This window comes from Anthonomus grandis, chromosome 3 (genome assembly GCF_022605725.1).
Source record: "Anthonomus grandis grandis chromosome 3, icAntGran1.3, whole genome shotgun sequence".
In the NCBI taxonomy this organism is placed as follows: Eukaryota; Metazoa; Arthropoda; class Insecta; order Coleoptera; family Curculionidae; genus Anthonomus; species Anthonomus grandis.
Window position 1 is genome coordinate 40,072,464 of NC_065548.1, and position 13,539 is coordinate 40,086,002.

General features: G+C 33.0%; 3 protein-coding genes across 3 annotated transcripts in view; all 3 read right to left on the reverse strand.

Annotated features, from left to right (window-relative positions):
• The window catches only part of LOC126734533 (cell adhesion molecule 1-like), a 415,458-nt gene that overhangs the window by 361,360 nt on the left and 40,559 nt on the right, over positions 1 to 13,539 (reverse strand). The window lies entirely within an intron of this gene.
• Positions 2,776 to 3,989, reverse strand: LOC126734656 (uncharacterized). The gene is made up of 2 exons (XM_050438356.1): positions 2,987 to 3,989; positions 2,776 to 2,900 (listed from the first exon to the last, which is right to left on the reverse strand). Exons 1-2 carry the CDS (start codon positions 3,987 to 3,989, stop codon positions 2,776 to 2,778), a joined length of 1,128 nt encoding a protein of 375 aa, XP_050294313.1.
• Positions 3,855 to 8,442, reverse strand: LOC126734532 (uncharacterized). Its single transcript, XM_050438207.1, has 4 exons — positions 7,811 to 8,442; positions 7,548 to 7,661; positions 7,331 to 7,417; positions 3,855 to 7,233 (listed from the first exon to the last, which is right to left on the reverse strand). The coding sequence occupies exons 1-4, from the start codon at positions 8,074 to 8,076 to the stop codon at positions 5,778 to 5,780; spliced, it is 1,923 nt and encodes a 640-aa protein (XP_050294164.1). The 5' UTR covers positions 8,077 to 8,442; the 3' UTR covers positions 3,855 to 5,777.

Below are 13,539 nucleotides of genomic sequence, written 5' to 3' on the forward strand. Positions count from 1 at the left end.
TTAACACTGGCAATTTTCGTGAAACATTTAACTTGTTAATTAAACGTGACATTGAAATGCAAAACCATTTAAAAAAAATAGGAAATAATTTTTCTGGTTTGTCTAAGACTATCCAAAACGATATAATAGGTTGTATCTCTGAACACCTTTTGGAAACAATACATAAAGAAATAAAAGAAGCATTATTTTTTTCTGTACAAGCTGATGACACTACTGACATTTTAGAAAAATCACAATGCGCTATTTCGGTCAGATATGTAAATCAATCTGGTGACATTAAAGAGAGATTTTTGGGATTTTTTGATGTAAGTCAAGATAGAACGGCAGACGCGATGTACGAATTAATTGTTTCTGTTTTAAGTCCTTTCGATTATAAGAAAAATTAAGTTGGTCAATGTTATGATGGCGCTAGCGTAATGGCTGGTTCGTTAAATGGTTTGCAAAAAAAAATTAAAGACGATGCTCCATTAGCTTTATTTACACATTGCAGTGCGCACCGATTAAACTTAGTTCTACAGAATGGAGCAAAAACTATTAAAAATTGCCGAATTTTTTTTGCGAGCGTAACTTCAATTCCCGGCTTCTTCCATCAATCTGCAAAGCGAACATTTATTTTGGACTCTATAGTTGGAAAAAGGATACCGACTGCTGTAGATACCAGATGGGCTTCACGTTCAAAAATCGTTCATCTTTTAGATTCAAAATGGAATGACTTAAAAAAAGTTTTTCAAACAATTATTGACGATCAATCTTCATCATCCGAGTCAATTAACGGGGCAAAGGGATATCTTAGATTTATGAAAGGTTTAGAATTTTCTTTTTTAACCGCGGCTTACAAAAATGTATTTGATATTACGGATCCACTATTTAGTATTTTGCAAAAAAAGTCTTTAGATATAGCTTATTGTCAAAAACAGGTATTTTTAACAAAAGAGCGTCTACAGTCCTTGCGGAATGAATTAACCTTCGAACAATTTTTTGAAGAAGCAAAAATTAGAATTTCAGGCGATATGATAGATAGCGTGGATAATCCTACACCATCAAAAAGAATAAAATTATCAAACACTATCAAAGGGGATGAAAAGTCTTCTTTACGAATTTTATTTTATGAGATTATTGATAATATTTCGACGCAAATAGATGTTCGGTTTGCAGATCTATCGCAGTTAACTTATTTTGCATTGGTTGATTCTTCTAAGTTCCAAGAGTATAAGAAAAATTTTCCAACTTCTTTAGTTACAAGTGTCACCAATCTTTATAAAAATATTTTTGACAAACAGCAACTAATTAATGAGTTAAGTGTAATTTTTCACGATGAAGAACTAACAACATTAAATGTAGAGTCGATTTTAAAACATTTTATAGATAATGGTCTTAAAGAAATATTTCCCCAAGCTTTTACACTTTTTACGCTTATTGCTACAATACCAATCACAAGTACATCAGTTGAAAGACATTTTTCATGCCTTAAACGCATAAAAACATATTCCCGAAATAAAATAGGTAATGAGCGCTTATCATCACTTGCTTTAATTTCCATCGAAAAGGAACTCTTTTGCTCTTTACAGGGATCTGATAATTTTACAGATTTAATAATAAGTAGGTTTGCACTTTTAAAGGACAGAAGAATAAACCTTATTTATAAAAATTAGTTGTTTTACAACTAAAATAAAAAACTAAAAAAAAATTAAAAAAAAATTAAAAAATCAAAAATTAAAAACAAAATCTATGTTAAGTAGAAGAATATTATGATATCTTTTAGTTATATAGTATTCAACTTTAATCTTTTTTAGAAATAGTATTAAAAAGAAGAAAACTACATAAGCTCAAAGGTGCATAATTAAATAACCATGCATTTTTGGTAAGTAAGTAAAAAAGATCTATGTTAATAAAAATGAATTTATTTGTATTTGTTTATAATATAGAAGAATATTTACTGCATCTTTGCATCTTATATAGCCCGGGAGCCAGTGACAGATTTTTTTGACCAATTTCAACCCTGACCAAACTTTGTGGAGTACTAAATTTCGTTGTGCTTTAAGGCAAAATGACCATCAGCTAGCGCACCAGCGGTGGGTGGGCCAATGGGAGGGCCGAAAACACGTAAAAAAAATTTCAACTTTCAGTCATTTCAACCCTGCCGAAATTTTTGTAGATGGTAGTTTATATAATTATTTAAATAAAAAAAATCGTCAGCCGGCTGTATGTTGGTGGAAAGCCCGTCAGCTGACCATGAAAACATGTAAAAAATTTTTTTAATTTCAGTCATTTCAACCCTGCTGAAATTTATAGAGATGATAGTTTATATAATTATTTAAATAAAAAAAATCGTCAGCCGATTGTATGTCGGTGGAAAAGGCGTCAGCTAGCGCTGTGAAAGGTGTAGCGCGTAAATCACTTATGCCACCCACCCGCGTTGTTAAGTGTATCAGCTGACGGGCTTTCCACCGACATGCAGCCGGCTGACGATTTTTTTTATTTAAATAATTACATAAACTACCATCTATAAAAATTTCAGCAGGGTTAAAATGACTTACATTATTATTATAATATTATTTGACGTGAATTTTACATGATACGTACAAACCCGTTAGTGATACATATATTTCATGCATTGTAGCAGATATTTCTCATTATAAATTGTTATAAATTTTAATTAATTGAATTTTTTTTATGAAATTAATGAAATTTATATATAATTTACAGTTTAAAAAAAAATATTAAAAAATACATTTTGTAGTGAAAAAGGCAAGTTTTTGTCAAAATAAAGACTATTCACTGTTCATCATCAATTTCATCTTCACTGTGACTGGTACAACTATCGTTATCTTGATCATCGCATTCAGACTCACTATCAGAGCTTGCCTGTGATATTAGGTCATCATCATCACTAATGTTATCTATAAAAAAAAATAATATGTAAGCATTTACGCACCGTATCAAACGAAATATAATAAAAGTATAGAGTAAATTAAAAAATTTTCACCTTCTTCAGGCTGCATAGTGATGTCATCGACAGAAACTGGTAACTGTCTTCCAGTAAACCAGATGTACCTAAAAGTATCATTGACTTGTGTCCATCCATATTCCGATGGATCATTTCCATTGGGCACTTTTAAGTGTGCATGTGCCCATGTTTCGGATATGTAACATGCTCTTGAAAATTGATTGACTAATTCAGCTTGGCACGGCGGTAGACTTGACCCATCAATATTTGTTTTCGGCAACTCAAAGACGTCATTTCTACCAATTTTGTAATTTTTATGAAAAGTTGCTTCTCTTGCCTGGTTAACTTTTTGTAATGTTTTAAATCCGTACACAGCACAGATATACTCTTCAATCACTTTAAAAGGTTCACTCTTCTCATGCGATGGCATCGACATTTGTGTGAATGCTTCAATGAAGCGAGAACTTTCTCTCATTATTGCCAGCGGTCGCTTTTTTCCTTTGCGGAAAAATGATGGATTGAAGTCGCACCCGGTAAAAGCATGGAAGGCAGGCAGCGCTTCGCTCACATCTTTTCCAAGAGTGTCGAATAATTTCGTAACGTCAATAAAGCGATGGTGATTGCCGGTACCAACTTCCATATGAATGTGATGGTTGTAACGTATTTGAGACATATTACCGAGCATGATGATTAACACATCTGTATCAGAGCAACGAATTGTAATATTCGCATCGAACTTCAACTGAGAAACGTGAAAAATCATTTTGGTGTCCGCCTCCTCGTGCGCGGGGCACGTCAATGACGGCTCCAACGTTTTGACAATTTTTCCATCGTTCACTTGATATTTATAACATGATTCACAGTTGATATAAATCTCTTTATTATTCATATAAGGTGCCATGTGATTTTCAGCCCAGTGTTGAATGAAGAAATTGACGATTGCTTCTTTGAAATTCGGATTTTTCAACTCCGTAGCCAAATCTTTCGTTCGCAACTGATCGGGACCATCAATCCGATAATCAGATATTTCCATACCCCTCATTTTACGCTTCGTATCTTTTATGGACGGGAAAATGTATCTGTCGAATGTGACTATAATAACTTTTGCTGGAGTTGCACAAATCCACTGCAGAAGTTGTAGAGAAATGTTTCCAAAAGTATTTGGTACTTCTTTCATCAAGTGAAGAATGAAAAATCCATCGTAGATAATCACATCTGTGTTTGTAGGTGCTTGTGATTGAACTTCTTTCTCCAACAATTTCATCAGAGCCGATTTTTCAGTCTTGCAAATAGAACCATCAAGATGGCACATTGACAAAGGTACTGGCGTTAATGGGTACGCAAGAACCTTTGCAATATCAACTTCTTTTTGCATGGAAATGTAAAGAAGCTTGCCAAAAATATCACGCTGCATTCTCAGCTCCACTTCCTTTCCAGCAATTGACAATTTTTTTTTACTGATGATACTGGCAAAAGTATGAAGTTTATTTTGTGAAATAGCCTGATCAAACTTACTTGGATCGTCTACACACAATTGTATAAATTTTTGTCTCTGCTGATTTCCAGTTTCTTCAACACTCAACAAAAAGTCAGCGACATTTTCTGGTGCAGCTTGGCCAGTAGAAATGTTGTATAAATTATTTTTGTTTAAAACTTTATCAAACGGGTTGATATTTCGTTTTATTCCACTAATTAATCGAGCTAGTTGACTGCTGTTTTTTTTAATCACACCCTTTGACAAATCTTGTGTCACGTCTTGTTTTTTAGTTAAATGTGCATCATCTAACGTATGACTAATAATCGCAGATCGAATGGTGTGGCTGCGGCACCATCGCTGTCTAGCTGCTATCGAACTTGTGATATGAGAAATTCCAGTCAGCTTATTAGCAGCATCTGCATTAATAGTTTGCTCAAGAGTGAGGTCAACTGATTGCCTTGAAAACGGTTTCTTTGTCCTTTTAACGCCGAATGATCCCTCCTCTAGCTGCGAACGCAGGCCGGGATGTGTGTCGTCAATTTTCAGCAAATTATCGAGATATTTAACTAAATATCTCGAATAATTTGGCTGATTAAATGTGAAAAAAAAGTTAACCATTTTTGATAACATATATTTGAATAACTGGAAGTCGCCTTTGCGAATACTTGCATTTAGCAACAAATAATAGTCGACGAAACGTATGTATAGCATATAGTATTGTGGGGTCTTTCCATGATCGCCTTGCAATGTTTTTTCACTGTATTCTTCGTATTGTTTTACCAAATCTAATATTTCTTCATTTTCTACGAACGGCGAAGATGCTTTTTTCTTTGAAAATTGAATTAAAGCTAATATTAATCTAGATTTGCATTCATCATCAATCGTAACATTATTTTCAAGAATGAAGCTTTCAAAATGCAACATTCTTAATGCTAAGGCAACCATGGGGTGTAACCGTTTACACCTGTTAAAATGCTTTCCAGCAATCACACCGTTGACTGATCCACTGGCAAGCATGAGAGCATCCACCATAATATTTGTAATACCACAATTATCGATAAATTTGCCTAATGCTTTAAAATAACCCAGTTTTATATGGAAAGATCCCAAGTGTATAAATAAATTATCAAATACTCCTTTTTCGGTACTTTGGATTTGGAGGGCGATTTTCGCGATAGCAAGATCGTATGTTACCTGCATATACTCTTTTCCGCATTCATCAGCCACTTTTTTACTTTGCTGCATGGTCTCTAATACAACAGATTTGTTTGTTGTCGAAGAATTTATTGTAGTTAAATAACAAACGAGTTGTTGTGGAGATGTGTCTTCATGCACTAAACTATTGTAGCCTACCTACATCGGTGTCATTGACAACTGATAATAGTGTGAAAGCATCCACGAAAAATAAATGTGACGTTGGGATGTGAGATTTACTGTTATTGAATGTAATGGCGATTCGAGAGGCAGCAAACACTCAACAATTCGCGGTCGTTTCGGATACGGTTGCAAATCGTGGCTGATTACGTCGAAACTTCGTCTATGTTTAGTTTTTTTCGGTACCGTTACGTCGACGTTAATGTTGCTCGTACTTGCAACAGCTTCCTCTCTCTTAACAGCTTCCTCTCTCTCAACAGCTTCCTCTCTCTCAACAGCTTCCTCACTTTCACAAGTACTCACATCTTGAAAAATTATTCCCACGGTATCGTGAAGTGTATCTTTACCTGATGTTGTATCAACAAACCGATCATAGTTATCAAAAGCGACACCTGTATGTAATCCTGGTAGTCGTTCGATTCCATCAGGACAAATATCTGAAGTCTCGCAAGACGAAAATGTAGCTTCAGTCTCAAGGCCTTCTAGAACACTATAACTACAAGTATGCCCATATCTATTGAGAATGTTGACAATCTTTTTACTATTAGTAAGACTTTTTACAGTCAAGCCAAGGGTCATATGTTTTGAACATTTTAATCGGCCATTTAATACACCATAAATAAGATCTTCTCCATACGATTTAGCTAATCTTTTAGTTCTTGAATTATGTCTGCGACGATAATTATTTCCGGCTAAAATTTTTTCATAAAAGTCCATCAAAAAGTCAGGAACGTCGCACTCGCCCTGTATTATGTCTTTTACTGTTAAGTTTTGTGGCAAATTACGACCTTGAAGATTACGAATTTTCTCATTTAAAATATCAGCAGCAGCCTCTAAAATATTACGTTTTTCAACCTCACTATTTACGACAATGCCCCTGTATGGTTTCACAAGGGTTTTATTTTCAAAAGTTATAATGGTAATTCTTTTTGGAAATTTTTTAAGTAATCTTTCCTTTAAGTGGTAAGGTTTAAAGGTATATGCACAAATGTCTCCAGTAAGCTCTTTTAAATGATCAATAAATAAATCATTTAAAAATGTCAGAAAAAATGTTTGTTCTTGATTGATAATATTTTGAAGAACAAAGTTTTCAACAGCTGCATATGCCTCTGCACGAGCGTCTCTTGTCAAATGCCACTGTGACTGTTCTTTATTACCTCTTACAACTGATTGGCGAGTATTATAATAGGCTACTTTGCACCTCTTGTGATAAAAACTATCGATATCAGATGGAAAATCGTCTACTTTCTTCACCATTTCTTCGTCAATATCATCGCTTGACTGTGCGATATTTTTCACCGTGTCGCTTCCTGACTTCGTAAGTACAAATAACTGTTCCTCGCGGCCTTTTACTTTTTTTCTGCTTTTACCACAAAAAAAACAACTATGACTCACAGTAGTATCATCAGCATTGCTTATCTCAGCAGCACATTGCCTGAAAAATATATTTATAACGTAAATACTTTTATTTATGAATAACTTAATTATTTATAAACTTATACGAAAACATTCATCAATATTGATATACATACTGCTCTGTTGAATTAGCTGCTGATTGTGCTGTAGAAACTGTAAGTCTTTCCATCTCAATGTCATCACTTTGATTTTCAGCATGGTGTCTGAAAAAGGAATAGAATTTTTGTAATGCAAAATTTCATACACCTTGTAACTTTAATTTTAATTTTAAATTATGCAGTATCACTTTCTTTAAATATATATATGTTAAATAACTGATATTGATATACATACTGCTCGGCTGAACCAGCTGCTGATTGTGTTGTACAAGAGTCAGAATGAGTATGTACGGTAGGTTCAGTTGCCGCAACTTCATCAGTATTATCGCTCTGATTTTCAGCATGTTGTCTGAAAAAGGAATACAACTTCAATAATGCGTTCTTAATTTCGTTTTCTATACTCTTTTCAAACTTTTATTTTTATATACATTATAAAAATTTTTATATACATTAATTACTCAAATCACATGTAAATGAAAAAATTAACTATATACATACTGTGATGTTGAAGTTGATGCAACTTCTGGTTTAGATGCAGACACTCTGTACTTTTGCGGCAAGGCGGTAAAACGTCTATAACAATCTGTGTGATATTTCTGGAATTCATTGACTTCTTTTGGAACCACAACATCACAATAAGTTAATTTATTATCCTGGCGAATTTTCAATATTTCACGACATTTGCACAATATTTTTTCTTCAAAGCACTTCAATTTATCACTTTTTCTTTTGCAAATAACGCAAAACGGTTTAACGTTAGACATTTTCGAATTTGCTCCGAAATTACTTTTACGTTGCTTCTATGTGAAGAGACGAAAAAGAACTGAACTGCGTACAAATTGAAAGGTACGACTACTGGCTCAAACGACCTCAAGGCTAAATGTGTACCTAAACTTTTGGATTTCTATAGGTCCGAATCTCACTTGCGTCTAGCCGGCCCGGTAGCATTGATCCCGAACGTGGCCGATGTACTCGGTTGCTTTTAGCGGCAAATTCAAACAGGCGATTTAATATTGTAATCACTAATTTTATGTTTATTGAGTGGTTAGATAGTTTTTAAATAATAATATGATATACACCATTGAATATCATTATGTAAATAGAACGTCGAGTCGAAACTTTGACCTTAACCTGAAACCTGAACTGTCAAAATCCGAGAATGTTCGCCATTCGATCGATTCGGATTTCGGTTCGGGACCGATGCTACCGGGCCGGCTAGATGCTAGTCCGAATCTCCCCGTATAAAGCAAACAAAAGGTTGTTGTCCTTCAATGAACAGCTGACAATATTATACTTATATAGAATATTACTTTTCACCTTGTGCGTCGTATATACAAGATCGTGTATATTTTACAAGTCGTTTGATTTTAACAAAAATGATATTAATAATAATGTTTTAAATTGATTTATACACCGTTAAAAAAGTACGATTGAAAGAACTTTTTTGATTTAATTTTTTTTTTCAACAACTGGTTGAATTTTCAACCAAACAACGAGCCAAAATATGAAAAAGTTTAATTTTGAAGTTTAGTGTGAAATTTTCAATTTTTTTTATTGAAAATTCAATTTTTATTTAACAATGTAATAATTTCATTCTTAAATAGAAATACATATTATCGCATTTTTACGTATCATGTAAAATTCACGTCAAATAATATTATAATAATAATGTAAGTCATTTTAACCCTGCTGAAATTTTTATAGATGGTAGTTTATGTAATTATTTAAATAAAAAAAATCGTCAGCCGGCTGCATGTCGGTGGAAAGCCCGTCAGCTGATACACTTAACAACGCGGGTGGGTGGCATATGTGATTTACGCGCTACACCTTTCACAGCGCTAGCTGACGCCTTTTCCACCGACATACAATCGGCTGACAATTTTTTTTATTTAAATAATTATATAAACTATCATCTCTATAAATTTCAGCAGGGTTGAAATGACTGAAATTAAAAATTTTTTTTACATGTTTTCATGGTCAGCTGACGGGCTTTCCACCAACATACAGCCGGCTGACGTTTTTTTTTATTTAAATAATTATATAAACTACCATCTACAAAAATTTCGGCAGGGTTGAAATGACTGAAAGTTGAAATTTTTTTTACGTGTTTTCGGCCCTCCCATTGGCCCGCCCACCGCTAGTGGACCAGCTGACGGTCATTTTGCTTTAGAGGACAACTAAATCAAACACTCCACAAAGTTTGGCTAGGGTTGCGATGGTTGACAAAAATCTGTCACTGGCTCCCGGGCTAATAGTAGGTATCTGTCAATAACAGTAGGTAGTGTATATATCTAAGGATTTAGTGAAATTAAATGAAATATGGATATAACACAAAAATTACGATCATAATTTAAATTCATACAACTTTGTAAAGGTGTGTTTCATTTTGTTTTTTTTGTTTCCGCATTTTTTTTTGTTGATTGAAATCTAAATTTAAAAAAAATATTATTTTTAGGTTATTTTTTTTTTAAGATTTCGAAAACATTATTTTTTTCTTAATTTTAGTAAATTATTAATGAAAAGTGGCCGTGGCACCACAATTTTTTTTTAAATCCCGAAAAAGCGGGGGGAGGGGGAGCTCGGGCTACTCGGTGTGCGCACTGTTATAATAATATGTCGCCTACCTTAGATTACAGGGCGCGAGCCGCCACTGTGGAAGTATTAAGGTATCAAAATAAACCAACAAATAAACATTCTATTTGTGATTTGCACTTGTGTTTTAATACAAATTGTTTTAATTTTTCATTTATGCACAAGATATTTAATTATTTATATTTTATAGCGGCATTTTTGTACATAAATCTTGAAGCTAGTTTTTAGTACATTTATTGATTTTAGTACATTCATTAGTACGAACTTTGTACATTTAGCGATTTTTAGTACATTTACCGTTTGTACTATTTTTTAACCCAAACTGTCAAAATTTTCTACAATTGTAATTGTACTGAATTTTTATTTACATTTTCGATTTCCATTTTCATTATTTTCAATTTGTTGGAAACTATTTGGTATATTGTAATCATTTTAGATTTTAAGGGTTTAAAATGTCTCCGCCTAAATCCACTGAGTTGGAAAGACTTAAAAGCAAGAAAAAGCAGGCAATTGCTTGCATTGAAAGGATATCAAGGTACATGGATGAACATGTAAGTGACCAATCTGATTTAAGAAAATTTGAATCAGGGAGTTTTAAGAAAATTCAAGATTTGCAGACAGAAATTTTGGTAATAGACCCGAATCATGATGATGATTTAAATGAAATTGAGGTTCTTTATTATGACGGCCCTGCAGTAATAGATTCTTTATTCCCTAAGCCAGGTGCACCTAATGTTACTGTCACAGTGCCCAACAATAATTTAATTTATAATGTGGCTCAGGAAAATCATATCCCAGATGTAAGTTTAAACAGGTTGAACATCCTCATTTTTTATGGAACTTTAACTGAATTTAAGCCATTCATTGATATTTTCACAGCTCTGGTGGATCGAAACACCAGAAAAACCAATGTAGAAAAATTATGTCATTTAAAACTACATCTGAAGGGATAACCCTTAAGTTTAATTAATAATTTACCTACTGTAAACTCTTCTTATCAAGACGCTTTAGATTTACTTAATGACAGGTACAACAATGAGAGTATGCTTATTAGTAATCAAATATATAAACTTCTAGACATCCCAAATGTTCAAAAATGTACAGCCCCTGCTTTAAGGGATTTTATTAGTAAAATAAAATAACAACTAGGTGCTCCTAAAAATTTAAACCAACCTGTAGACACTTGGGATATGTTGCTTCTTTGCATTTTCTCAAAAAAGCTTGATCAATATACTAATCGAGCATATCAAACAGATAGAGACATGTCCAAGTTACCAACTTTAAAAGAATTTTTATCGTTCATTGAAAATAGGGCTACAGCCTTAGAAGCTGTTAGTTCCCAAGAAACTCAACCCAAAAAAGATAAATCCCACATACATTTAACAACCCAACCTGAAATACAGAAAAATAAATCAAAATGTCCTTATTGTTCCCTAACAAATCATAAACTTTTTTATTGTAAAAAATTTAGGGCGACTAGTGTAACGGATAGAATCAATTTTATTGACAGGCATAAGTTTTGTAAGTTGTGTCTAAGTAGCCATGTAGGTAAGTATAAAATGACATTAATGCACAAAATGTCAAAGAAGCCACAATGTCCTGTTGCATTTGGATCAGCCTCATGAAGTTTTATCTAGTAGTTCTCCCGAAGGGGAACAAAGAAATGTTACTCTCGGTTCGGTTGATCAGTGCTATAAAAATATCCTGCTTCCTACTGCTGTTATTCAGGTAAAGGGAAAAAATAATAGATTTGTTTTGGTAAAATGTTTAATAGACACTGGGTCTCAAATAAATTTCGTAACAAGTAACCTAGTAAAAAAGTTAAAGTTAAAAACATTTGATAATTATTTAAGTGTAATTGGAATTACTCAAAATTCTACAGAAATACAAAAATCTCTTAATTTAAATATTAAGTCTGGTTCATATAATTTTGACCTAGATGCAAAGTGTTCTGTGGTGGACAAAATTACACATAATTACACAAAAGCCACAAACCAATTTTAATCTCTCAAATTTAAAAATTCCTGAAAATATTAAGTTATCAGACCTCAATTTTAATAATTCAAGTCCAATTGATATTTTGCTTTCTTCATATATATTTTTTAAAATATTGCTTTGAGAAAATTGAAACTGAAAATGTCATCTTTCAAAATACTCTTTTTGGCTTTATTGTGAATGGTGTAATCCCTAATTCGCAAAGAGTGTGCAATTTGACCTCTCTAACATGTATTCAAAATGTTTAAAATGTCATTTCCAAATTTTGGGAAACCGAAAAGGTTCCAGAAGTCTTTAAAGAATATAATAGCAAGCAAGAAGCTTGTAAAAATCTCTATATAAACTCAATTGAAGTTACCAACAATAAATATCAAGTGAAATTACCTTTAAAGCAAGAGATGACTGATTTAAATTTGGGCCATTCATTTTCAGTTGCTTTGAAGAGGTTCGAAAATCTTGAAAAACGATTTAAGGCCAATCAAAATCTGTTTATTCAATATCAAAAATTTATTCATGAATATTTGGAATTGAACCATGCCAAAATTGTTGATTTAAATTCATATGATCTTAATAGTGGCTCTGTTTACTTCATGGCTCATCACCCAGTAATTCGTGAAGATAAGAAAACTACAAAGTTGAGGGTAGTTTTTGATGGGTCTATGAGGTCAAAAAATAAAAAATGTATAAATGATTTTCTTTACACTGGTGCTGTGGTACAGAGTGAACTTTTTGACATTCTTGTGCTTTTTAGAACATATAAATTTGTTATCCTTTGTGACATTAAACAAATGTACAGAATTATTTTAATACATCCAGAACATCGTTGCTTACAGAATATTTTGTGGCGACCAAATGACCCTCTTTTATGTTTACAGTTACAAACTGTTACTTATGGCTTAAAAAGCTCATCTTTTTTAGTGACAAGATGTCTGGTTGAATTGGATAACAAGGAAGGTCGGGATTTTCCTCTGGCATCACGAGCTATCTTAAACGAAACCTATGTGGCTGATGTTCTCACTGGCCATGATACTTTAGATGGTTTATTTGCCTTAAAAAATGAATTAATTTCTTTATTAGAAAAAAGGTCTTTTGAATTACACAAATGGTGTGCAAATAATCCAGAAATTTTAAGGGACATTCCTAAAGAAAAGCAAAATTTTGATGATGTCGACATAAGCAAAAGTAATTTTGTTGTCAAGACTTTAGGCTTATCTTATGACACAAAAACTGACAATTTCAAACTTCAATCTCGATCAGTTCTTGATGCAAAGCTAATTCTAACAAAGAGGCAAGTCCTCAGTTTTATATCACAATTTTATGACCCACTTGGTCTAGCCGATCCAGTTTTGGTAACTGCCAAAATATTTATGCAAAAAATTTGGATAAGTATAATTAAGTGGGATGATGTTTTGCCAGGTGAACTATTTGATGAGTGGCAAGAATTTTTAAATAATTTTCTCGACATGCCTACCTTAAATATATCAAGAAGTTTGTATTTTACCAATGCCGAGTGCATAGAAATTGTTGGTTACTGTGATGCCTCTACAATTGCCTATGGCGCTGTTCTTTATTCAAGAACAATTTTCCTTGACAGAGTTCATGTCAATCTTATTTGTTCGAAATCTCGAATTGTTCCAATT

Coding starts and splice junctions, on each gene's coding strand:
- LOC126734532 (XM_050438207.1), bottom strand. CDS start 8,076: ATGTCTAACGTTAAACCGTTTTGCGTTATTTGCAAAAGAAAAAGTGAT. Junction 7,662..7,810: donor GCATCAACTTCAACATCACA/GTATGTATATAG, acceptor TTCCTTTTTCAG/ACAACATGCTGAAAATCAGA. Junction 7,418..7,547: donor GCAGCTGGTTCAGCCGAGCA/GTATGTATATCA, acceptor TTCCTTTTTCAG/ACACCATGCTGAAAATCAAA.
- LOC126734656 (XM_050438356.1), bottom strand. CDS start 3,989: ATGAGGGGTATGGAAATATCTGATTATCGGATTGATGGTCCCGATCAG. Junction 2,901..2,986: donor CACTATGCAGCCTGAAGAAG/GTGAAAATTTTT, acceptor TTTTTTTTATAG/ATAACATTAGTGATGATGAT.